General features: G+C 41.9%; 2 protein-coding genes across 2 annotated transcripts in view; one reads left to right on the top strand and one right to left on the bottom strand.

Annotated features, from left to right (window-relative positions):
• NUSAP1 (nucleolar and spindle associated protein 1) overlaps positions 1–11,602 on the bottom strand; it is a 39,249-nt gene extending 27,647 nt beyond the window's left edge. Inside the window, exons 1-3 of the mRNA XM_074997025.1 lie at positions 11,426–11,602; positions 4,626–4,691; positions 2,517–2,726 (exon numbers count right to left, since the gene is read on the bottom strand). Of these exons, the coding sequence (XP_074853126.1) occupies positions 2,517–2,726; positions 4,626–4,691; positions 11,426–11,509 (360 nt within the window). The 5' untranslated portion in view covers positions 11,510–11,602. The remainder of the gene's footprint in view (positions 1–2,516; positions 2,727–4,625; positions 4,692–11,425) is intronic.
• Positions 11,603–12,009: 407 nt separating this feature from the next.
• Positions 12,010–23,418, top strand: OIP5 (Opa interacting protein 5). Its single transcript, XM_074997024.1, has 5 exons — positions 12,010–12,313; positions 13,133–13,199; positions 15,543–15,665; positions 16,771–16,852; positions 20,756–23,418. The coding sequence occupies exons 1-5, from the start codon at positions 12,010–12,012 to the stop codon at positions 20,912–20,914; spliced, it is 735 nt and encodes a 244-aa protein (XP_074853125.1). The 3' UTR covers positions 20,915–23,418.
• Positions 23,419–26,323: the final 2,905 nt, after the last annotated feature.

Genomic DNA, 26,323 nt, shown 5'->3' with positions numbered 1-26,323 from the left:
TACCAACCCAGAGAAAAAGGTATGCTTATAAGGGAAAGTAAAATATTCCAGACACCAAACACTGTTAATTGCACATAGCAAAATAACCAAAGAAAGTTTTCCAGTTCTGGTCCTCTTTGGTATTCCTTGTATATACTAGTTAACATTTAAAAAACTAGCATGACTTAACTGGAAACAGCTTCTATTTTTCCAGCTGACCACTCTGTGTGTTTAAGATAAAGTGTGAGATCACCTAGTTATATCTCAGTAATTACACAGTATCCCGGGAACACTGGGGAAAAGATTTTTTTTTTTTTACCATGTTATTTTAATTAGATGGACTGTTTCTAAACAAGATGGGGCAAGCAAGTTTCTCCATATTGCTGGGACTCACTTTTCTTCAAAGCTAGCCATCAAAGATAAGGAATACAGCAAGAACATGGAATTTAATGCAACACTGAATGATGAATATCTTGGCAGCAGTACTGGGCTGGCTGTATCCGGTACATCATAGAAATTACTCACATTGAAACACTCAACAATGTTGCAATACAGCGATATGGGAGAGAGCACTAGACAGTTATCTGAAGAGAGCAAACATGAAGGAAAATATTTTAAGGAAGATAGCAGATGAGAAGCAACATTCTTGATGGTCATTAAGCTCTCATTCTGCCACAGTAAGCGAGGCAGAGACTGAGTAACTGCAGGACCAAGTTAAGAAACTGATCTCTCTGCAGCACTGGGGCTACTGGACTTGGGATACCACATGCACTTCTGATTCAGACGGCACAATATTGGTTGTTTCCTTAATAATGACATTTCAACAGTTATATAATGAGCCAGTAAACCATAGTCTTTCTTTGAGGGCAGCTTCGTTTAAATCCCATTCAGGACCATGGTGGAAAAAGGTGCTGGCCATTTTATAAAGAGCACGGTTCTTACAAAGAACATGCTTTGTCAGCCTTAGCTGAAGAAACCTAACATTAGGAAAAACCAAGAAAAAAAAAAGTGACCAAAAATCTAAAACACACTTTTTCAAGGTTAAGCCAGTTTCAGTAAGTTTCAACTACATGGGGGGGGGGGGGGGAAGGAAAAGTGTTCATGCTAGTCGACTGCTAATTAAAAACACTTTCAAAGGCAAGCCAGGCACAAGCTGCAACTATCTTGTTCATCATTATAAATAGAGAAACTGTGGCTTTATTCTACAAAGCACTTGTAAAGCCATACTTAGAACAGTGTCATAGCATGCAGAAAGGAAAAAATGATATTTCAATACTTCAAAGAGTGCAAAGACAGTTAATACATTCAACTCATGAGCAGAATATCTGCTCTTAACCAAAACAAAGACCAAGAATTGAGCGCATTCAGCTAGAAGAGAGTAAAATATTTATAATGTCTTGGTATTTAATCTCTAATGCATGGTTCTCCAAACTGGGGGATGTACCCTCCCAGCGGGTATGATGAAATTCTATGGGGGTATGTGAGGTAACCCAGAGCCCCCCCATCATTCTCCCCACCCGAAGAAAGAGAGAGCCTTTGCTTCTGGCTCTCAGCCCCTGCCATTTTATGTGGATGACCCAGGGCAGCTGCTTTCAGAACCAGGCAGCTGGCAAAGGCCCATGTGGAGCTAGCTGCCTTCCACAAAGGTGCTTGAATATGGGTTGGAGTGGGAGTGGGAGGAAGATTGGGTTAGATGGGGGGCTGGGGATGGGGCAAGGGCTAGTGGTACCTGGCTTTGTGGGAGGGGAGGGCTCAGGCAAATGGTTTGCAGGGCTCAGGCTGACAGGTGGGAGGCTGGCCCTGGCTGCACAGGGCGGCTTGGGTTGGCGTGCAGGCAGCTGGCCCCAGAAGCATGGGGCTCGGGTGGCTGGCACATGGCTGGGGTGGGTGGCTGGTGGACAGGCAGCTGGTCGCGGCAGTGCGGGGCTCAGGTGGGTGGGCGGACTGCACAGGTAGTTCTGGTGGCTGGCACAGGGCTCAGGCACCCGGCCAGCTCGGGCTGCACCAGGCACCTAAAAGGGACCAAGAAAAACTGTCTGTGCTTATTTTTAATTTTAAATAACAAACATTTTTATATCAAGTTTTTGTGTTTATTTTAAATTACAAATTGATTTTTTTATTAAAAGGGGGACTGGATGATGGTAAGAGAGGTGCAGGGTCATGAGGGTTTCCTCAAAAATCAAAAGGGGGATGTGATGCCGAAAAGTTTGGGAAACACTGCTCCAAGAAGATTCTTAAACTGCATCCACTGTGGTATATGAGCACCTAAAGTGAAATTATGACCCATGCTGGTTACAAGTGATCTGAAGTGGATACAGAAAAAGTTTAAAGAAAAGGTATGATTGATTACAACAAGCAGCTGATATATTTCAGAAAAACAGGGTACCAAAAAAAAAAAAAAAAAACCAACACACACACTACTGGGTTTGCCTATTGAAAGTCAGGCATTTCCTGCCCAGAGGTAGCTGAATAGACCAAAGGGTTCTAATTAACTTGTATTTATTTCTCTTATTTAAAAACAAAACAAGCACACACACCTGAGAAATTTGAGTCACCTCTTTTCCAACAGGAGGCCTGGTATCTTTTTCACTGATATTAATTTCCTCCCTGAAGGCCATCTTTCCAGTTGCTACCTTCTTTCCTTTTCTGCGTCTTTTTGTGACAAAGGACACTGGAGTAGGTTTGACCTTCTCTGGACTGCTGAGTTCCTCTGTGTCTGTGGAAGAGGATTTCCTCCTTCCCAAGTCCTGTACAAGAGAAACGGGACCATTTTCTAACATTCTAACATATGTCAGATGCACAAAGAGATTGCGTCAAAGTTATTAATGAAACACAGATTTGTCACATTGATGACTCACATATAACTCTGCTGGCATCCTAACTATTCATTGGCATCACTGTGCCGATGCCAGCATTTTCCTCAAATACAGAAGTTAGTTTTCTGACAGCAGTTTGTTAGCCTTTTATCTGAAATCTTCTAATTTGTGTCTTATTATATGCATAGCATTCTATCAAAATCCTTAACACATGGAGCACTTTGCATTTGACACCTGACTGTGAGAATCTTGGGGCAGGGGGAGGTCCCCAAAACATTTAAGATCTCATAGTACTGCAAAACACATCTGCGTCTATAGGGCTGCTCTGATCGCCAGCAGTGGAAAAAAAAAAAAAAAAGCATACTTGATCTGTAGTACATAGAGCAGCAACATCTTAAGGATTAAGCAGAAAACTGAATCTGGCAAGGATTATATCAATTCTTAAGGGTGTCACAAAAGAGGCCACATTAGAAGCATATACAAACACATGGCAGAGAAAGACACTTCTGATTTTCCTTGTTTTTGTTATGACATAAGGTAACAGTCTATGAAAATGAGAGGCAACATATTTAAACAAAACAGAAAAGTTCTTCTTAAAAATCCCACATACAGCTTAAAATACTGGGGGGAGTTGGGGGCAAACACACAAATTAAGTTTCACTGGGAGATCCTTTGGTTATACCATCCTTAGGAGTAACATGTGAGGATCCACTGTATTATACTCAAGTTGCATTCCTTGGCAACCACGCATAACTCAAAGTTTGCGCAAGTTGGGAGGAGTCAGGAACCAGGCAGCAGTCTGGTTCCCAGATCCCCTCCCCTGGCTAGAGCCAGGAAACTAAACAGTGCATTGCTGGTCAGTTTCCCAGCTCTGCAAGCAGAGGGCAGGCTGCCACTTGGCTCCTGGCTCCCCTCCAGTCATGATTTTGACATGCATTAATGTAAGGAATACGCAAGTCCAAATAGTGTATGTCAGAGGTCTACTGTATTCCCAAAGTGGCTAGACAAATAGTATTAGACAAAGAGGTGAGAACATCTAACTCGATAAAAGTTCGATGTTATATAAAAAAAATAATAAAAAAAAAAAATTAGGGCCACTCACCCCTACCCAATTGTTTCGGTGTAGCAAGAAGCTTCCTATATGAGCTGGCGTAATTCCTGTAACAATTGTCTAATAGGGGGTTTCTTCTGCTTTCCTCTAGAGCATTTAATATTGGCAGTCAGGGAAGATGGCAGATTTTACAGACTTCTGATCTGGCACAGCAGTCCCTGTTTGTAGACTATCCTTAAAAAGCATTATTTGCAGAAGCAGCACAGGTGCTCCCTGAGTGGCGAGTGCAAAACTTCACAGCTAGCATTTAAAATACTGAACTCTAGGTTGTCACTAAGCTTGGTTCTGCTCCTGAAGATAATCTCCTCTCAAAGGACACAGAGAATTTTGTATCATTCCCATTGTTAATGCCTGGAGCTGAAGAGATGAGCAAATTTGAACAGTAGCTTATCAGTTTCCATTGAACTACATTGTAGTTTACACTGAAGATAGAGCTGCGTACATAGTGGAGCACAAGTTCAGTTTTAACTCCAAGGTGTCATGTTATAGTTCAATTACATGGATGGATACTGGCCTAGTCATACATGGAATGACTTCAAAACTAAATACCAAAAATATCAATTAAGCAGAAGACACAGATTTTAAAAAGAAAAATTGGAGTATGTTACCATTGCTCTACATGAGAACTGCAGTGCATTACATGTAATGAAAAGCAGTTCTCAGAGTAGAAGCAACTTTCTTAGAATAGTTTCTAGAGCACTGTCTTTCATAATTCTTACCTGATTTCCATTTTCTCCTTTTTGTTCCTGAAAGTGCCACTTCAGAGTCTTCAGCAATTTATCTGCCTGCAGAGGAGTAAAGAACATAAAATGTGACCCAAAGAGGACACTAGTCCATTAAACAAAGGTTGCATAAGGCCATGATGTATATTGACCCATTCACCAAAGTATTTAAGCATGTTTAAATCTTTCTATTCCACAAAGCACATATTTACACGTCTCTACTGCATGCTTCTTTTCAAAGCATGCAGAGTACATACCCAACCCAGCCTTCCTAGAAAAGGGATAAAAAAGCAGTGTAAGTCACAAGACATGGCTAAGGCAAGTAGTGTAAAAAGAGATGCCTGAGGGATGTGGGTATGTGTGCAAATACATAGCCTACATGCCATGCTCTCTGCTGGCCCCAGCTCTGCCTCCTTTTCTATACAGCTGTTTTTAAATCAGCATAGAGTCCTGCTGCTGGAGCCTTTTCCCTCTGCAAAAAAAGACTCTCATGACAGGTGTACAACAGGAAAACCTCTGTCAGCTCTCCACTGCCAAAGTTCTTCCTGTCTGCAGGAATGATGCTCCAGAAGCAGCAAAAGGCTCTGGCCAGGGGGAGGCAGTGGGGAAAAGACTAACAAGACTTTTTCCACACTGCCTCCTCCTAGCCTTTCGCCAGAATATTTCCTTCCTACAGTGAAAGGCTCTAGCGGCTGCTGAAGCTGCTACCTACCTCCCACATCTCTCCTATGCCAGAGTCTTTCACTGGCACATGTAGCCATACATCACAATGAGGACATAGACTGCTTTTTACTTCAGCATCTGGCTATGTGTGCATTATAAACCAGTGGTTCCCAACCTTCTCAGTAACACAGCACACTTCAATGAGACAATTCCAGAGTACACCCACTTTTTTCAGCAGAACAGATTGCTCATAAAATGTCACATTTATTAACATTCAATATGGTTACAATCTTAGAGATAGTAGTGCACACAAGCTAAGCAAGGTCAAATGTGTTAATGTTTCAAATCCACCACAAAAAAAAAACAAAAACAAACACGCCATCTTAGACCGGGAGCACATTTCTAAAGTTTGCTCAATGCCTTACGAGACGCACTGAGTGAACAAGTAACCAATGAAAGCAGGCTCCCCTCCCTGCCAGCCTGTTGGAGCTAGGACATGGCATTTAAACTGCATCCCCACTCCAACCAGCTGACAGCATTTCAGCTGCCTCCCAGCACAAACCGGGCCCTGTGGAGTCAACATTTCCATCACAGTGGCTCTCTGAAGAGCCATTGCAGGGTGTAAACTGACCAAGCCTGTCCCAGCTGGGAAGCTTGAGCTCCAGCCAGCACAAGTGGTCAATTCCCCCCACCTTGTGGCAGTGCTGCAAAAAGCCACTGAGATGGGAAAATTACACAATTTCATGGCACATGTGGACAGTTCTCATGGCACACTCGTTGAAAACCACTTCTATAAACTACTGCCAGCAGTCTAATACAGAGAGAGCCTAACTTCAAGAAGAATCTTGAATCTCGTTAAAATTAAGAGCAACAAAGGGTCCTGTGGCACCTTATAGACTAATAGAAAAGTTTTGAGCACGAGCTTTCGTGAGGACAGACTCACTTCATCAGATGCTGGTCTTGGAAATCTTAATTAAAATTAAGCGGACTTAAAATGTGCTTAAGTGCTTGGCTGAATAGACAGCTTGCTTCACTGGAGCAGAAATACAGTTTTTCCTGACCAGGGGAACTGGTAGTTTTAGGATAAGATATGTTGACTCTTATAGTTAAACACAATCTAATTGAAGCTCTATGCAATTTCTGCAATAGCATCACTGATTTTGAGCCATGCTCAGATGCAGATCTTTTTCCCCCTAGGCAAGTAACACCAATAAGGAAAATATGAAAAGTTACATAATAGAAACTTTAAGCTGCTTAACAAAAAACAAATTTCAAGAACCTAAGTGAAAGGAGAAAAAAAAAAAAAAAAAAAAAAAACCAGCATAACACCAGAGCTACTCCTCCTCCAGGTAAAAAATGTTCTGTTACATGAATGTTAACAATTAACTATTGCCACATTTTCAGATTTAGACTTATATAAATCTATATACCACTTTTGCAGCACTGTAATTGAGATCATGAAGAACAAGGTTTCAGAGGTTAGAACCAATGAAATAATTTACTAAGTTCAATTAACACTAACCCCAAATTTTATTTTATGACAATAATCAAGCAAAGTCTTTCATGTTTGAAGATACTATGACAACAAAAACTGTGAGCAACTTGAAAATGATACACAGGCATAGCAGCCATTTAAAAACCCTTGTAGATTTTAAACATTTTTTTTCCAAATATCCAGGACATTCATTCTATCTGAAGATGAAAAAGGTTAAATTCATCTTTGTTTTGACATGCGTTTTTTTGCTGTAAATATACCGGTTGCTCAGTATTTTAAAAAAAGACTAGGACCATCTTATTTTCTATTCCTCACTGGTCGTATAATGAGGCAATCGTGTATTGACAGAAGCTTTCCTAAAATATTTAACGGAGCTTGAAGTTTTAGGAGATTCCAGAGCAAAGGGAAAGCTTTGGAAAGGTTTTTGAGGTGGCTATTTTTAGTCAGTCAGTTTAAAGTACTGTGGTTATGAAGTCATTCATTCTATCAAAGGGGCCAAAAAAATCAGTGCAGGTTTCTCAAAGTAAAAAGCTGGTAAAATTAAGGCTGTTGAAATGCACTACTAGTTCCATTTTAGTCCTGCTGGACCCATTCCACCCACTTTGTAGCATTAGGCTCTATATTGACAAACACACACTGTGGTTTTTCCAATTGTGCTAAATCTCATAGATAAGGCAACTTTTGAAAAGATGGTGCCAGGGAACATTGCAAAGCAGTTAACCTGAAGATATGCTCAGTTTAGAGATAAAACCAAGAACTGGCAGTAACACAATTTGTAAGTTTCTTGGAACAGGACATTAAAGTACCTGTTTAAAATCTTGTACAGACATGCTGTCTTTTGATCCACCACACAACAGCAATAATTCAATGAATTTAGAAGAGGAAAACTTTATGTACAAACCTGACACAAGAATAAATGTAATTTGAATCAGTAGTCAGAACAAACCTTGCTTGGTTTGTTGTTATAAATCAACTGAAGCAAGTTTTCTGACCTCTTATGATCAAAAAGAGGCAATGCTTACTCCAGTGTCTGAGTGGAATTTTTACCAGACATTCCCTTACACAAATAGTCTTACTTTCTATTAAAATTATAGTTGAAAAATGAAATGTTGCAAGGATTCTCAAATTTGATAATGGTACAACACATTTTATTACAGAGATGGTCTCATGGATTATTTCCTCTCCTATGTGCAGTCATCTAATATCTACGAGCACTTATTGCATTGGAAAGTATTAATTTTTATTTCTTTTACTGCAGTTTAGCAAATTATGCTGCCTTGTTTTCATGTGATGAACATAGCCTCCATGGCTTATAATTTAAGAGCTTCTGATGTATATCATATTAAACTTTGGAAATGGGTTATTGTCACAGATCTGATTGGGCATCTTCCTGCTGGTGCATCACTAGGTTGCTGTGAAAGGACCCAACTCCTGAATCCCCAAGCATCTTAGCATTCTAAAATTGATGCATCAAGTTATATGCTGGAGGAGAAAGACGTCATTATGCCCATGCAAAATCTCTCTGATCCCAGCCCTTAGAATACCCTAGAGTGGTAGGAAAACAGAAGTAGTGAAATGCAGGTAGAGTTCATATTCTCAAAATTCTGTGCATTCTTCATGCAATTAGGTAACAAAAAGGTAGTGTGGATAAAAATAGCTTAAAAAAAAAAATCAGATGATTCATGTTTTAAAATAATCAATACTACATTTCTCATGTAACAGTTACAACTGAATCTCATCACAAACATACTACACTATAGCTCTAGGCTAGGGGTCAGCAAGACCCCACATGGGTGCCAAGTCTGGCACACAAGCTTATTTTCATCAGAACGCAAGGCAGGAGCTCAGCCCTGCCGCTCCTCCCCCATGCAACTGGATTTTGTGGATTAACAAAAGACCAGCTAATGCTACCAACCACCAACTAAATCATAAAGCTCTGAATCTTCATTTATTTATTATCAAAGCTGTTGTAAGTTGGACTATTAGTGAGTTTAAAAGTATCACAGGCACTCAGATTGTACATAGAAGTCGAAAGGTCAAATTTCAGCACTCTGCCTCAGAAAGGCTGCAGGCCCCTGCTCTAGGGGGTCCAGCTTACTTAGCTCTTGTGTCTTGAAGATTCTGTGTTTTTAATTTTTGTTTCTCAGCAGACTAAAAAGTTACATGCAAAGAAAGACAAGCTGGAAAGGACTCCTGTGCTTATGTGGTGGGAGCCTGGTCAAGCACAGCAGAGTTAGTTAAGACACTGAGACAGAGAGATAATGTGTAGGAAAGGATGGAGGCAGCACAGAAAGCAACAGCAAAGTGGGCAGGGAAGAAAAAGGGAAGACATTATGCAGCACACACACAGCCTCTTACATTCCCCCACTTTCGTGACAGTAAAACTGTCACGGCTTCTAGGAGTAAGAGAAACCCTAACTGGGAATATTTTAAAGAGATTTGTTCTTTGGGTAAAACAAAGTGTTTCAAGTGTAAGCAGCACAAGAACAAAATGCAGGGCCCAGCTGCAAGAGTAAGACATCATAAGAAAAATTGCCTATTGGGAGAAAATGAAGTGGATCAACTGATAAATAATTCACTTTGCCAGTGCATCATTCTGCAAGACTCTCTTGATGGCTTTTAGTATTGTATAAGAGTAATTTGACAAGTAAATTCCAAAGCTGTTTCCCTGTGTTGGATGTTGCTAAAAAGAGAAGAAGTTTATCTGAGCTAATTATTATGGCTTGTTTAATTAATTAAGTTTAGAACACCTTACTCCCCTCAACCCAAAAAAAGAATGCAAGTCCCTGAGTCACCAGAACCATTGCTGCCAGAGCCCCATCTACAACTGGAGCTGCCCAGGTGCCACCATGTGCTCCTCCCATCAGGGTGGGCACACATGAGAGTGGTCTGCCTGCTTACACACGCCACCTGTGGTGGGAGGAGTGTATGGCAGCTCTGGCAGCAGTCCAGGCTGTGGTAGAGGAGTCAGTGGCTGGAAGCAGTGGTTCCAGTAAGTTGCCTTTCTTTCTGGGGGAGAGAGAGAGGTGGATTTAGGATTTTATGGGCGCTGAGTAAGCAGACTTTGACAACAATGGAGGGCTGGCAGACCTCTGTCATTCCTGAAGTCCGACAAATTGGGGTCCATAAAATTGAAGGTTTACTGTATACAATACGGAAAGCTGAGTAAAAGAAATCAAGAGTTACCAGATGCCACTGGCACTTTCTTCTCTATTTCATAATTTTTGCCCCTTACTTTGGGAGCACCATGGCCACAGGCCATAATGGTGATCCCAGAAGTCTGTTACCTATTTGACTACAGCATAACTCAGCTTTCCCAAGGAGACCCCATTCTATACTTGTTTTGTCAAAAAACCAAAAGTGCCAGTGAGTTCAAAGGGGCTTATTCCAAAATGAAAGGAAATTCTAAGAACAGTCAGTCTTAGCTTTTTACAGCAATGTGATTTAAAATCAATGATTTTTAAATACCGATTTAAATCAGTTATTTAAAATCACCTTGATTTAAGTCAATCCACCCAGGTCTCAATTATGGTTTTCTCTGAGAACAAGAAGTCCTGCGGCACCTTATAGACCAACAGATATTTTGGAGCATAAGCTGTCATGGGCAAAGACCTGCTCCGTCAACAGGTAGGAGTTACTTTGGACAGTTCCCTGAAAACAACTACTCAATACTACAAAACTACTGCTTTTTTCACTGGAGCTGCAATGTCAAGAACCATTAGGAAAGGGTTAGGCAATAAAAAGTAAATACGTCACTCTGTAAAAATCCACAGAATGGCCACATTTTGAATATTGCATGCAGCTGTTATCCCTCTCAACAAAGATATACTGGAAATGGAAAAGGTGCACACTAGAGAAGGACTACAAAAAAGAGTAAAGGTGTGGACCAGCTTCCACATGAGAGATTGAAAAGGACTTTTCAGATTGGAAAAAAAGAGATGACTTAAAGGAGACTGATGGGGGGATGCGGGGAAGGGTATGAATGGTGTGGAGAAATGAGTAAGGAAGTGGTTTTAGCCATTCACTAAACACAGGAACCAACAGTCCCCCAATTAAACTAACAGGCACCACTTTTCCACTACTTCACACAAGGCAGTCAACCTATATACCTCATCATCAAGGGCTGTTGTAATGGCCAAACGTAGAACAGGGTTAAAAAACAGGTAAGTTCGTAGAGGAAAGGTCCATCAGCTGTTATTAGCTACCACGGTCAGGAACACAGTCCCATGCACTAGATGTCCTTGGCCTTTGCTTAACAGATGTTTGGCTAATCTGGGCATGGATCACTGGAGAACCGACCTCTTGTGTTTATTGCCTCTGAAGCATCTGGCATTGGTCACTATCAGAAGACAGGATAGTGGGCTAGCTAGACTCTAAATCTAATCCAGCATAACCATTCTTATATCCTAGAACTCCACCAGGGCGCTTAGGAGCTGCGGCCCCACCGACGTTCCCTGTAAATCCATGCTTGAGCTGGTACCCACCTACACCCTAGGCCCTAGTGCTCTCCTGCTGGGACATTGACCCCAGTGTAGAACGCCCAGCCACAGAGCGTCTGCCCCGTCACCCCGATCAGCCTGGGCTCGGGACCACCCCTCTCCCTTCCCACAGCTAGGGGACGCCCTCCTCGGCTCCTCACCTTCAGGTTGGCCCGGAGGCCGGCGGCCTTGGCCAGCTGTTGCAGGTCGCTGTATTTGAGCGACTCCAACTGCGACAGCTCCATAGCGGCGGGAACCAGCAGCCGGTGCGCCAGCGCAGATACTCGCGATAACGGCCGTGCCCGTGCTTCGAATCGCGCGCTCAACTGACGCCGAGGAACGAGCTGCTTTGTCCCACCCCTACCTTTCGAACTCGTCCTTCGCGCCCTGGCATTGGCCAGCCAACCTATCAGCGGCCGTCTGAAACACACAGACAGCCAATGGGATCCCCAAGGGGAGAGAGCCGGGGACGACGACGACGGGATTTGTTTATTTTCAAACACGATACGCACTTGTGTACTTGTCTACCAAAATAAAGCCCCGCCCTAGCCCAACTCGCAATCTGATTGGGACTCATCCAAAGGCCGGAGGAAAATTATTTCTCTTTGCAGGGTAGCTGGTGGCGTGATTGATGTGTATTCTTCCAATCGCAGCGCAGAGCTGTAGGCCGTTCTCCAATTGTGATGGCCAAGGGGCGGGCGTTGGATTTGAATCAGCGGCGGGAAGGCGTGGACAGTGAGTGAAGATGGCAGTGCGGAGATGCCTCCAGCAGTTGTTCGAGGAGCCGCAGATTGACGGTGCCATCACTTTCGAGCGGCCGGGCCCTTCACGGTGTCGTAGCCGCCCGCCACAGGAGGGCACGGCCATGCTGTGCGGCGCGGAGGCCCAGCAGGAGCCGGAGAGCCGCGGCGGCCGGGCGCTGCAGCTCCGGGGCCTCCGGCTGGAGGAGTGCGCCCTGTTCCACTGTAAGGGCTGCCGCGCCGTGCTGGGCGACTCGCTGCACTTCTGTGCCCAGGAGGACCGTTGCCTGCGAGTCCTCGTCTGCTTTAGTGAGTCCCCGCGCGGGCCCACGGGAGCGCCTGGGCCTGGGTTCACTTCCCCCCAGCCTGACAGCCTGCGGGAACCGCGAGGCTGTGCAGCGCTACCTTGCACGGACTCTGGCGTGAGCCCGCGGAGAGGGATGTGGCTGCTGCGGGCCCGCTGATCTATCTGCGGGCCAAGCATCCTCTCCACGGAGAGCGGAGGGTGGATTATCCCTTTCGAGTAGCTGGTCTTGCAGCTGCTTGTTTTCTTGCAGCCCAAGGCTGGCTCGAAAAGCACGTTTGGACACTTCATCCGAAGTGACATGATAGTGGCTCCACCTGTAACTCCCGATCCTCTGTGCTTAAATCTCCTGTTCCAATGCAGGATACTCTCACCACACGAAAGCAGCATTGCATTTAAATAGATAAGTAAATAGATAATGGTCTTTAAATAAATAGATCCGTATTGTGCTAGTGGCTGGTTCTAGCAAATAAGTCAATATTCTATTATGCTGGCTCCCAGCCAAGGCTCTAGAGCAGATACTTCCCTCTCCCTTGTCAGTGGTCTCAGTGCCACTGGGGTTCCTCTTACGCAAATTAGATAATACAAAACAAACTTGAATCTGGGATTCAGTTACATACTCTGAATAACGGAGATTTTTAATTTTCTAGCAGTGCAAACACTTAAAACATCTACTAGGATTGAAGTATGTTTTTCCCATTAAAGATAAATGTGGAACAAAAATGAATCTTTCCTAAAGGTTCAGGAGATTTACAACTTGTTGGGAACAAGTAGCAATAGTGGTGAATGACTAGTGGTGTATGACTTTGGGTTTATCTTCTCAGAAGTCACAAATGATGTTGTTTTGGAAGATTCTTTAATGGTCGGTATTGAAGGAGCCCTTCTAGGATGGTAGGTATCTCAAATATTGCTTCTTGCTTTGAGTGTTAGTTTTCAGTTTTGAGATGGTCCCTAAGCAGAATAGAAAGGCATCAATGTCTTGTTTCAAAATTATAGAAATGTCTCTGTGTCAAAAGATTTTAGAAACTTATTTTCTTCTAAGTTCCCTTTACAGGCGTCTTATAGAATTAAAAAGTACTCTAGTTTGGTTTTGTACTTGTCCTCTACTTTTTCATCTGAGAGAACCTTTGTAAAATAACAGCTTCTATTCTCTACTCCTGGGGGAATTCTGCACCAAAAATTAAAGACTTTGCACACAATATTTTAAAATTCTGTATATTCTTCTTAAGCAGTATTTTAAAATATGGCGTACAGAATCACACTGGTTTCAGATACTTGGTAATTTATTTAAACTACGGTTCAAGGGCTGCAGAATGGGATTGGGGGAGCATTGGAGGAAATTCCAAATCCCGCTAATTGTAATGTAGCTATTAGTGACCCTTCTAGTTGTTAATCAACAAATATGTGCAGCCATTTTGATCAGTGCTACATCAAACAATAAAGAGCAAGCAAAGGCTAGTGATTCAAACTGCTAATTTATCCTTGCTACTAACCTTCTCCAGAAAGGTCAGTAGCGAACAGTTCAGAGCCCACATTTTGATGAGAAATTTTTTCGGTCCAAAAATTAGACCAGTTTTAATCCCTAAAATACCATAAGCATTTATAAGGCAATATTGTCCTTTACCATAAGGTTCCTTTACATCTCTGGCAATATATAAATGAGCCTTAAAATTTTGCTCCTGAGGGAACATACTAAGAACTATGGGAAGAATTTATTAAGCAGGTAAGCTGCTGCTACATTCTGCTCTACCTGAGAGGACAGAGCCTGCCCTACAACCACCTTCTCAGAAACACCTCAAAATCTTGCCTCTCCATCCCAAGCATACCACAAGCACAGTGTGTGTCTCAGATGCTTAACTGTCTGGTCCCCTTCTGCCCCAGCAGTGATTTTTACATCTCTGCTAGGTGCTCTAGGCACCTAAAGCAACTTGCTTGTGCTGCTGAAGAAGGACTCCTGATTGGTCTTGTGGCTTCCCTTTATTTCCCCATCAAAAGTAACTTTTCTGCAGGGAAGCAAAGAAACTTGCAGAGGTCATGAATTCTGTGCATCTGCAGTGACACAAAATTCCCCCAGGAATAATTTGCCTCTTCCTTCCTTCCTCCTTCTCTCCCTCCTACATAACGCTAGTTTTTTTGCCCTATTTTTCCTGGAGGGGAGGTGAACGTTTGAGTACAAAAAAGTCTGTATAACTTTTAAGCCAGAAAGTCTTTTATATGTAATAGTGACGGTGAACAAGGTTTATTATTAATGAATTAAACAATCAGTAAAAGCTGGTTCACCTAGATACAATCATGCTTTTACTTGATCTATTATTGGGGGATGGAGGTGGAATAAGTTTCTCAAAGCCCTAGAGAGAGGGGAGCAGCTAGAGGAGAGACTGTTTGTCAAACATGGTTTAGAGTTATTTATTAGATGTCACAGAAGAAAATAACAAACTGAATTTGTAACAGACCTTGCCACTTTTAACATTGAGTAGCTGTAATCCCATGAACTGTCTACAGATTTGAGGTGACAATCTCGTATATGTATTCTGCTTGATTCCTATTGGCAAGCTTTGTCCAATTCAATTTTCTGTGTTAGAAACCTTTTTTAAAGGAAAATTTGTATTCTGTAGAAAATGATGGCACTTGCCTGGGTTGCTTTCCTCTCACCATGGGATAATGAATTTATCCATAAGCTGCAGGCATCTTGCACTACTTGTAGCGCTCACCTGTTATGTATTAGTGTATCCCAAACCATTGTTGTGGACATTTCTAGTTTTCTTCTCTGATGGGATAGAATGAACAGGTCAAAAAAGGAAATGTAATGGTTGTATAGCTGAACAGTTGGTGTTATAGTTTCACATGCCTCAGTTTCCTCTGCATCTTTCTATTTTGTTGTTTCATTTTTAAGTCTATTGGAAATGATTTTCTCTTGGAATTTTTTACATGTTTCAGTAGCAGCTGGGTGTCCTCAGAGGAGTTTTTAAATTAGATTTCATTTTCCATATTTTAACCTCATCTTGTGGGTGTCCCAAACTTTTGAGTATGTACTACCTTTAGTACAAAGACTATCTTGTGGACTACCTATCCTTCTACTGTACTAAGGATTCCCATACTTATGTGACAATTATAATGCTTGCTGACATAGAGAAGTAATACTGCATATATGATACGTCCTGCTGATGCCAGTAAGCAATGTTTGGACTACAGTTTGGAAATCTCGGCGTTCCTGAACTTTTTCGTTCTTTTCAGTGCTTACTACGCATTGTACTGTCGCTCATGTGGAATAACGGTGGGCTTCAGCCTCTATTCTGCCTTCACTGCACTAGCTTATCTGCGAGGCCTCTTTTGTCTTTTCAAGGACAGCATCCTCTGGTTAGTACACACCAATATGATGTAGAATGACAACTTAGAAATTAGTTCAAAACAGAGCTCTTCCTGGGAAGGAAGAATATCAGTATAAGAAATAATACTTAAATTTATAGAAAACAGGAATGGTATGTGCATGATGGGGCTGGTGAAAACTGATAATATCAAAGCTAACCCTGAACTGTTTCCACCCTGAGTGAATAGATCTTGTCAGCTCTGGCCCTCCCCTTTACTGAGACCCCCTCCTTAAATCTTCCTCTGAAACCCCCCTACTCATGCATCTGGCGAAGTGGGTCTTTGCCCCCGAAAGCTTATGCTTCAAAATACCTGTTAGCCTGTAAGGTGCCACAGGACTTTTTGTTGTTTCCTCATTGTTTCTCTTTCTGATAGCAAATCCAGATCAGCCAAAAGTGTTGGGGATTCTAGTAACAAAAATGCTTCTTGGAGAGAATTCAGCTTTCCAAATTACTATCTCTAAGCCAGCAATTCTCAAACTTTAACAACCCAAGGACCCCCATTTTGATTTAAAATTTTTTCATGAATCCCCCAAGCCAGCTTTTAATTTTTTCTGGGGATGCCCAACCCCGGCTCATACTCAGGCCCTACACCCTTCCTCCAAGGCTTCACTTCTACCACATCTCTTTCTGCCCCTCCCCTGAGCACAACCTCCTTTTTCTTTTTAGTGGTACCTGCATGCGGCTTGCTGGTGTGCAGGCGGCTTGACAAGGGAAAACTTGAGCAGTTGGGCTGCTGGCCCAGGATACGACTACCAGGCTTCCTGGAGTACCGTCTGCATACCCATTCTAGATGTAAATGAAGACTTTCTATCCAGTATGATTATAAACACTAAATTTTGCTCATGACAACACAGAACTATCTCACAATTAGGTCTTACTAATAGATTGTTATAACAGCAAGCTGGTTGCCGAGCAAATCTGATCTTTTTAGATTGAGGTTCTATGTGGGGCAGCTATAAATTGTAGTTGGTGAAAGAGAGATCAAACAATTAAGGAAAAGGAAAGCTTTATTATTCTCTTAATATTTACTGACTGCAACAATGAATGATTCTCTGTTTTTTTTATTATTCTCTCTTTTTACTTTTGTTTTTCAGTTATCTCTTAAAAACTAAGACCACAATTGAGGCCTCTGAGATGAACTTTCCTGAGTTGAGTCTAAAGGAACACCTGGATAAAGTAAAGTTTCTTTGTGATTTTTTGTATCTGTTAAAACAGGGGGGGAAATGCAGGTTTTATACAAAATAAGTTTTCAGCATCCCTCCACATACACGAAACTGTTAGATGCTGCATTTTTCATTATCCCGTAAACAAATATGTGTTCTTCAAAAGTGTGCATTCTTCTGGCACAAGACAACAATTTATCTTTGAAGTGGGATTACAGAAAAACGAGTGAGTTTAATTTAATCTATAGATGTTGACACATACAAGAATGTGTTATTAAACTGAAGTAAAACGAATTTCATTCTTCACTACTGACAGTTACCTTCTGCATCACACTTAGGATGGACAGTTAGTCAAAGTCTTATTTAACAGACTTCTGTCTTTTCCAATATTGCAACTCTGGCGCTGTACTAAGTGTAGAACGGCGGTTCTCAACCTTTTCCAGATGGGGACCCATTTTGACAGTTCAGGCACACTTGGTGGCTCAAAGCAATTCAAAAACGGGCAGGGGGCAGTGCCATAACTAGCTAATTTGTCCTGAAGCAAGAATATAAATTTGTGCCCCCTCATGTTATATATTCATAGTAGTTATATCATAGAAAAAGGGAAAATACATTAATAATAATAAAATAACACTACATTTGTTATAGTTAATTATTTTATTGTTATAGTTGATCTGAGTTGTGGTGGGGAAAAGACCCTCATCCCCAAACTGCTCTCCCCCCATGCCCCCAGCTTAAAATTACACACTCAGAGGCTAGGGAGGAGTTACACTCGGGCTGAGGAGTTAGAGCCCTGGGGGTGGGGCGTCACACTCAGCTGCTGAGGGCGTTGTGGGGGAGTCGCACTCAGGGGCTGGGAGGGGACATAAAAACAAAAAATGAAAACTGACAAATCAGCTATCCAGAACAGAAGCAGGGACAAAAGGGGGAAGGGCGGGGGGTAAAAATTACTTACCGCAGCTATTAACGTTACAAAGACATCTTCCCCACCTTTGATATTTGTAGTCAACCCGTAACAGACTCTTGCAGTATGTGGCAGCATTAAGGAACTGCAAACGGCTCCTTTTAAGAACCACATGCAGCTCCAAGTTGCTGGCAACCCTTATATCTAATCGCGACCCATGTTGGGAATCCCTGGTGTAGAAGAATGCTGCTACTCTAAAATTTGGTTCCACTGTCTTTCAGTTTCATGGAGACACTTTTATTTAAATCCTATAACTGCTTCAATAGTACCTATAACTTAGGCTGAAATTAGTCTGAATACCCTTTATCTTTAAAATTTATTACTCATAGATTTTAAACCACTTCTACCTTTTTATCTGTTTTCTGGTATGAATATGAAATTGAGCCTGATACATTTTCTGAAGTCCTCATCACTCCTGCAAGTAGTCTTCAGGCTTTTCTGGGTAAGTCTACACACAACTAGATGCCTGCAGTTGGCCTGGGCCAGTTGACTTGTGCTTGGGCTGCATGGCTGTTTCATTGCTCTGTAGGATTCAAAGGTTGGGCTGGTGTCTGAGCTCTAGGACCATATGAGGTGGGAGGGTCCCAAAGTTCAGGCTGCAGCAGGAGCCTAGAAGTCACACAGCAGCAAAGCAGCCTGAGCTCCACAAGGCAGAGTCAGTTGGCCAGGCCAGACATGGGTATGTAGTTGCTGTGCAGATATACCCTCTGTGACCCAAATAGTATGCACTCCATCTTTTATGTTTAAACTAAATACTTTAACAAGTCAAATGTTGTGGCCCTCATTCTAGCAAAACTTCCCCAGAAATCAATTGATGTTTTGCTCAAATAATGTCAGAATCTGATCAGCAGTGCAAACAACGTTTTTGAGAAGTTTGCTTACAAAGTACGTTAGTAGAATGATCATAGGATTAAATTCTTCATGGAATATTTGTTGTTCATAAAGTGATGACGTGCAGGACTCAACAGCAGTAACCTGATGGTATCTCGGGTTATTCTTTAGGTAATTGCCCAAATGAATTCCTTTGGGGATATTCAGGTGCATCAGGTCAGCCACTGCCCAAAAAGGGGTCCACGTGATAAATGATTCAATGTCCTAGATGTCTTATTAATCTTGGTAGTTGGGGATATAAGATGGAGGAGCTTCAGCCATCACTCAGTTCCTTCTTACCACCTGTGGCTTCAAGAAAGAACCCTTTTAGCGTCTGTAGCTCTTGTGACTTTAGCTTTAGCATTTCTGTAGTTACTATTTATTCTGTACATTACACTTTTTTTTTAAGTAGACCATCCTTACAGTTTTTCTTTCCCTCCTCCACATACCGTACTTTAAAAAGCCCAACACAAAATCACCAGGGTTCAATATATGTCCCTCTTGTGATGCAGCAATGCCCATTATTAATGGATATTCTAGATGTCTAATTTATCTAGAAGAGGGATATGCCTCCAGAGTGCTGCTCTGTGTTCCATTCCTTTTCAGAGTGTACTTCAGCAGGCGATGGAGGCAAAGCTTAAGTTCTTCCTTCTGGAAAAACTGATGCAAGCCTCACCCGATTAGCAGATCCATGGCATAATTTCACCGTTAGGTCAGTCACGTAGCTCCAGAGCCACAGTGAGCCAAAATGCTCGTGGGCCACTGCTTAAGTTCTGTTCACCCAGCTCATTCACGTTTACTTCCAAAAGGAGCTTCAAGGAGAGCAACTCATAAAATCAGGGGAGGTGCCACTCCCTTTCTATGTAGGTGAGAGATCTCCTTTCCAAAGACTACTTCTATCAAGAGTTTGAAATCAGAATCTTGATTTGGTACCTCCACATTGAAGTCAAACTGAGAGTTCCTTTTCAGCATAAGGACCAGTCACCACCAAGTGCCCTAACTGCCACAGTGGCCTCTTCAGTACTGTCTGAAACCATCACACTAAACGTCTGGACACTTTGGCACCTGTACAACTTTACTGCTGGTCTAAAATAAGATCTTTTGGTGTTGTAGACTCATCTTCTGTTGCAAGACTTGGAAAGGTGGTCACCAAATCCAAATTCTGATCCAAAGGTTCACTTTTTTTGTCTTGCTGAATGAAGCAAACCAGGCCTCCTCTCCTCAGCATCCCCTTCTACTCCCTTCTTGATAGTGCTGTGGGAATTGGGCTGTGATTTTAGGGATTAATTTATGAACAGTGTCAGGAAATGACTGGGGTCCTGCAGGAAGCACTCCACTGGTATTCACCCATGTGTCCTTCCAGGTCTGACCATACTGGTCCCCTGAGTTGGGAAATTATATTCTAGGAAGTGAACATCCTTTACAATAGAAATGTTAGATCTCCATCATCAAAGAAACAACTCCAACCTGCACAGGTACCTGTCTTAGCCACAATTATAGTGGAAATAACCACTGTACTGAACAACCACTTCAAACCATATCCCTGCGCTCCTCCAGATGAGACATTCTCTATCGGATGCCTCATTGTCTTCCAAGTCTTGATGATACAAATGATGGAGATCTTGGATAGTTCACTGGATGTAATACTATCCTGCAAATCTCATGTTCAAGGAGATTGGTTAAAATACATGATGGACTGCTTGAATCAGCTGAGATAATCTGGCATACACATCCCTCGGTTCCAGTCACCTGGTACTCTTTTGTCACTGTTTTTGGAGGTATCAGCCAAGGGATTTCAATATTATCAGCATCCTACCTTAGGCAGACTGGTATGATGGGCATTTCAAATCATTTTAAATATCAAGGCCAGCTGTACATATACTGCTGTTTTTTGGTTTGTGGGTGGTTTGTTTTTGTTTGGGTTATTTTTTTTGTTTGTTTGTTTTTTTGTCTTTCAATTTTTGAAGAAAATTGTCATGTGTATTCTGCACAAAAATATTTGATGTTCCATGGTCTCAAAAAGTTTAAGAAACACTGCTGTAAGCTACATAACTGTTTTTAACTATGCTATTTTTTTTCTAGCTGAAAGAACAACTTGTGATGGTCCATGCACGTCTAGAGTTACTGATTAAGAGGCTGGAAGAAATGAACCAACAGATCGATGTGGCTGACAGGCAGGGCTATGCACTGAGAACAGTTGGCCTAATGCCAGGGTTTTCAAGAATCAAATCAAGCAATTAATATGCCATCATAAAATATGGAGCCATTTATGTGTCACTGCATGTTCCTTCACTGTGGTGAATACAGTGGTTTGATACAACAATAACCCAATCCCTGAAAAGTGTCAAAGAAAGCTGATTTGCCACTTTCTACATGTGAAAAGCTTTTGCTGAAATACAGCTCAAACTGGCAAAGTGAAGTGAATTTTTGAGGAGCAAGAAACAGTTTGCTCATTCTGGGACTTGAAAATTACCTCATCATTGCAGCACTTCCATTGCTGAAGGTGTAATAGTTTGTACTGTGGCTCTTCATGACCACTCTATAGTTTAAAAAAACAGCCTTTGGAAACGTAACATTTCAAGTTCCTAAGAGTGATTCAAAATATGCTACCATTTGTTATTCCAGGTCAGCCATTACACAACGTTCTTAATGCGGCTGGAACTCATCTTTTCATGTAGAGGAAAAGTTCGCAGGAATTAAGTCTTGGGCCAGATGTCTGCCTGTTGAGTCTTGCAGGGGTTCTTTCTCTTGATGTGTGTATGGGATTTTTTTTATTCGTTTTATTTATTTTGTGTGTGTGTCTACCCTTCCTCCTCCCTGGATGCGATACAGGAGCTCTTATTTCTCTCTACCGCTTTGTCTGTGAAGATGAAAGGAGCTTCCTTTTTTCCCTCCACAGAAGATACATCTATATTTTAAAGCCTCCAATATGTTGGGAAATTGTGCCTGGAATTTTACAAGGCATAGAGAGAAAAGTATATGCTCAATTTAATTCCATAGAAAAATTATTAATTTTCCTCCCCATGCCCTGAAAAGAATGACAATCAATATTTTTTCTGCTGGCCTCAGTAATCTTAGTACTTCACAGGACTTGATTTTTCTCAAATCTGAGCTATGTAGGGAAAACGCAGACTTTTAAATGAGAGAATGTTGTCTGGGGCTGCTGGAAAATAGTACACTCAATTATAATATAATGGCCTGTATTAATGACTGGTACTGGAGCTATGACCTAATTAATACCTAATAAATCATGTTGTGTTTTTTTGTTAACGATCATTGGAGGTCTTTTGAGGTATCCATTCTGATTAGGCCAAATACCTGGCAATAACATACAATAGTGGCAGCTATGATTTGAGGTACTCAGACTGAAGCAGGAGAACTTAGCATATCCTAAGCTAGCATTAAATTCAAATCTTATAAATTACCTACCGCATTTTTAAGAGCTGTAACTGTGTATACTCCACAGCTACCGCATCAGCTGTTACGCCAATGTCTATTAGCACTTTTCAGAGGTAACAGAATTAGTAATGAAAGTTGAATTTGAAAACAAGTATTTGAAGTAAACCTGAGATTCTTGCACAGGTTGTCTCTCTCTTATCTGACATGCTGGGACCTGACAGGTCCTAAGCAAGAGAATTTGTTGGACCAAGGAAGGTCTGACTCCCAGCTCCCCTCTGCTTGCAGAGAGGGAAAAATGACCAGGGCAGCAGACTTTGTCAGTTCCCTGGCTCCAGCCAGTGGAGGAGAGCCAGGAAGCAGGAACTCCTTGGAGCCAGAAGACTAACCAGGTTGCTGCCCTGCTCAGTTTCCTAGCTCTGCAAGCAGAGGGGAGCCGGGAGCCAGGCTCCCAACTGGTTCCCAGCTCTCTGCCATTCTGGGGACCAGAAGACTGCTCCTGTCAGGGGTGCAGCTGAGAGTTGGACTGCCCCCCTATAGCAGGAGGAAACTTGGTTGTGTGTATCTTGAGGGTTTACTGTAATTTAACTTTTTTTCTATTATTATGCACCTACATTTTTAATAGAAGGAACAGGCCCTTTTGGAAATCTGAGACAGTCTATGGGCCCCTAAAGGCCTGTAGGCTGCAGGTTGACAACTGCTGACTTAGGCCATGTCTATTCTGCAGCTGTGGAGCCACTGATGCTTCTGACATTGAGGGTGGAGGAAGGGATTCCTTGATATGTAGTTAATCTACCTCTTAGATGATAGCTAGGCCAATGGAGGTATTCTTCTGCATCTACACAGGGTGCAGGCAGGATGTGGACCTAAAAGCCATGAAAAAGCTTTCACTGTTCTACAATGAGTTAGCTCAACCTAGCTGACTTTTCAGTATAGAGCAGGTTTCAGAGAGTAAACTCTTCGGGGCAGGAATTGTTTGTTTTCTCTCTACTTGCAGCAAGGTTGACACTGTCCTGGTTCATAAGTAGAATTCCTAGATGCCAGAGTTCTAGAGATAGTGTATTGTTAAACTTTACTTTCCTGGGGAGAGTTAACAGTTCAATGGACGAAGTACAACTTGATTTTCTTCCTTTTTGCTGTGGCGTGAATAGACGTTGTGCATGGGCTAGTAAGCATGTGATGTTAATACTGTAATGGGAAATGGCTTAAATAGTAATCCAGCTTGATTAGGCTGCAGTCATCCTTGTGTGCTGTTTGTCTTCAGTTCTACTTAAAACTTGTTGTCTTCTGCAGCACATGCCTGTTCTAAATGTCCACTTAAAAGTCCCACTCTGCTGTTTGAGGAAATCCTTCTGTAAATGAAATGAATATAAATTAAGACTCATTTTGTCCTTACTACAGGAAGCTTAATACAATAGCTTAGAGGTATGAACTACCCTTCTCCTCTGCCTCCATACATTGGCTAAAATGTTGACTTTTTAAACCTAAACAGTGCACTATTTGGTAAAAGATGACTGATCAAATAAACAAATCAGACTAATGATTCTGGTACATTATTTTTAGTGAACTACCTGTTTTGCAGTTGCTAAATAAGTTACCTAATAGGAGGAAATTTTAAATACACAGACATGACTGCTGATAGCATAATTGAACATTAATCAATTTTTATGTAGGGGCAAATGATCATTCTATTTCAGTAGCTCCCATACTTTGGCATTTTCTGAACTCCTTTCATTTTTATACCTAAGTTATATGTTGTTCTGCTAGGGTAATTTACTTTTGAAACACTTTAAGACTCACCAAAGGAACCAAAAACCTAGTATGCAATTATATCACTCTTGTTTTTACTTAAATAAAAATTCTGTAGTTAGTCTTAAATGGCCAATTACTGATACTACCACAATAGCCCTCTCTTTAGCATGCATGGTGTGGCAGAAGTTTGTGCTATACAAAGGAAGTGCTAAAAATACCTGAATACCATTCGGGTTCCACAGCAATATACTCCTTAAATGACAGACCTCTGTATAATGCAGTAGGACTCCATTTTGGGAACCAATGTTCTATTTTGCAGCTCACCTGAACAAGCTATGTTAAGGCTGTGTTTATACTAGGAACTAACTTTGAAGTTAGTCACTACTTCAAAGTATCCAGCAGAGAGTCTACACACATTTTCCTTTACTAGGAAGTTAACTTTGAAGTAAGGAGCCCAACTTGGAAGTCCTTACTCCATTCCCAGTACTGCCCTACTTCAAAGTAGGATGGGTGTAGATGCTCAACTTCAAAGTTATTTTTGTAGTGTATAGACAGCCTAAAAGATTAAGATTGCAAAATGAAGCACTCAGAAGTTAGGACCTACCACTTTTGAGAGTAGCAATGCAAGGAGAGGTCAGTTACTTGTACAATAAACATCTGAGGTGTTTTTGTCTCTAGGAATTCTTCACATGGGGGACATACACTCAGATTCATTAGAACTTGTGGGCTTGGGCCTGTACTCTACAGCTCAGCATATACTAGGATAGACCTGCACCACTCCAGTTCCTTCTCAGCCACAGAATTTAGTAGATTACAGCATGAAGGAAATAAGTGAGATAGTGAAACACCCCGACAGACAAAACTCTAACGCTTATAAGAGAACAAAATAAGTAATCTCTCCTTTTATTGGCCAGGAGAGAGCTCCATGTAAGAAGACTCCTGACCAGTACCTTAATCTGGAAGAGGTTGCTGAGGTGGGGATCTAGTACACAGTGTAGAGCGGCTTCACCAAAAGCCACCTCCACCCTGGCAACCTGGAATAAGGCATAATGCTGTGAAAACTTGTGAACTGAGAGCCAGGTGACTGACTGGCATATATCCTTAACAGGTACCTTTCTAAGGAGGGCAGTGACAGATAGTGGGAGGTAGAGTTGGACCTATAGCATGCCAAAAGGACCACTAAATCTGAGAGATGAGTGACCTCTCAGCAAAGGGAAAAAAAAAAAGCCAACGGGGGAGCCTCAAAGAGCTCAGTTGAGTAAAAGCAGAAAGCCTGGATTCATGTTCCATCCAGCATATGGAGGCTGGTCTTTTTCCTGAGGAAGTGAGACTTGGGGAAAAGGCCAGCAGTTAAATGGTCTAACTAAAAGGGAACATGACACTTTAGGGAGGAAGTGAAGTGAGTAACTGAGTACACTATTCTAGGGGGAGTGGGGGGAAAATGACAGGTTTTAGTTCCACTAGCCTTCTGGCTGAGGTGACTGTCACTGGGGCATGAAGTCTTGAAGGACAGTTGGAACAGTGAACTGATCATTTTTGGCTCAAAAGGAAGACCTTGTGAGATGCATCTACGCAGCAGTTAAACACCCCTGGCTAGCCCAGGTCAGCTGGCTCAGGCTGGGAGGCGAAGCTGTGAATATGTTCAGGCTAAAGCTCTATGGCCTTAGAATGGAGAAGAGGGTCCCTGAGCCCAAACATCTATACAACAATTTTTAAAGGCATACAGCCTGAACCCCATGAGCCCAAGTAAAGGAACCTGAGACAGCCACAGCCTTGATCTTTTATCCTAGTGTACATGTGCCCTTAATGTATAAAGCATTGAGCTGAGGTCCCAGGTTGTGCTAGGGTCCCCACATGGAAGGCAACAGGTTAAGGAGTCCCTTAAAAACTTTGGCTGTTATAGAATATGCAAAGACTGAAAAGCCCTCAATTGACAAGTTGGGTGCAGCGGGGTGATGGCAGCTACATGAGCTTAAATCAAACTCAGAATCCTAGCGCTACCTGTCCCAATCCCATAATCCCTCTACATTCAAATAAAACAACTTCCTCCTATGTACCCCCCCTTGGCAGGAGGGGTGTGTATCTATGTGCACTGAGTACAGGATTAGTCAATGTGGCAACAGCTGCTCAACAGTAGGCTGGATCATGCCCAATGTGGACAGAATCTTCAGGAGATGTAGCTGCTAAAAAAAACCACAAAACAAACACTACTAAAACTGAGCAAACTGCAGTTTTTCAAAATGATTTTGGACAGATTTTGATAGAATGGCAAAAGACACACTGCTGACACAGGCTGCCTGCCATATTGTGGGCTAGATATTTTGAAAGAAAAAGTCTTTTTTTTTTTTTTTTTAAAAATATGACCAAACACAATGTAAATTTCTTTAGCTGCATTCTTGGAAAACTTCAGCCAAAATGATTCAGCCATTGACAAAATAACTGAGCCTAAGGCACACATCTAGCACATAAAAGTTTAGCCTGAATAACTGAAGTGGTAGCAGA

The sequence above is a fragment of the Carettochelys insculpta genome, chromosome 6, assembly GCF_033958435.1.
Source record: "Carettochelys insculpta isolate YL-2023 chromosome 6, ASM3395843v1, whole genome shotgun sequence".
NCBI classification, from domain to species: domain Eukaryota; kingdom Metazoa; phylum Chordata; order Testudines; family Carettochelyidae; genus Carettochelys; species Carettochelys insculpta.
The sequence above is the reverse complement of the archived record's forward strand: the minus strand, read 5'-3'. Positions and strand labels throughout refer to the sequence as shown.

Bases quoted from the DNA above. Each gene is read 5' to 3' on its own strand.
- OIP5 (XM_074997024.1), top strand. From the start codon at position 12,010: ATGGCAGTGCGGAGATGCCTCCAGCAGTTGTTCGAGGAGCCGCAGATT. The intron at 12,314-13,132 runs GTGAGTCCCCGC...TTATCTTCTCAG, and splicing joins GCGAGTCCTCGTCTGCTTTA to AAGTCACAAATGATGTTGTT. The intron at 16,853-20,755 runs GTAAAGTTTCTT...TTTTTTTTCTAG, and splicing joins TAAAGGAACACCTGGATAAA to CTGAAAGAACAACTTGTGAT.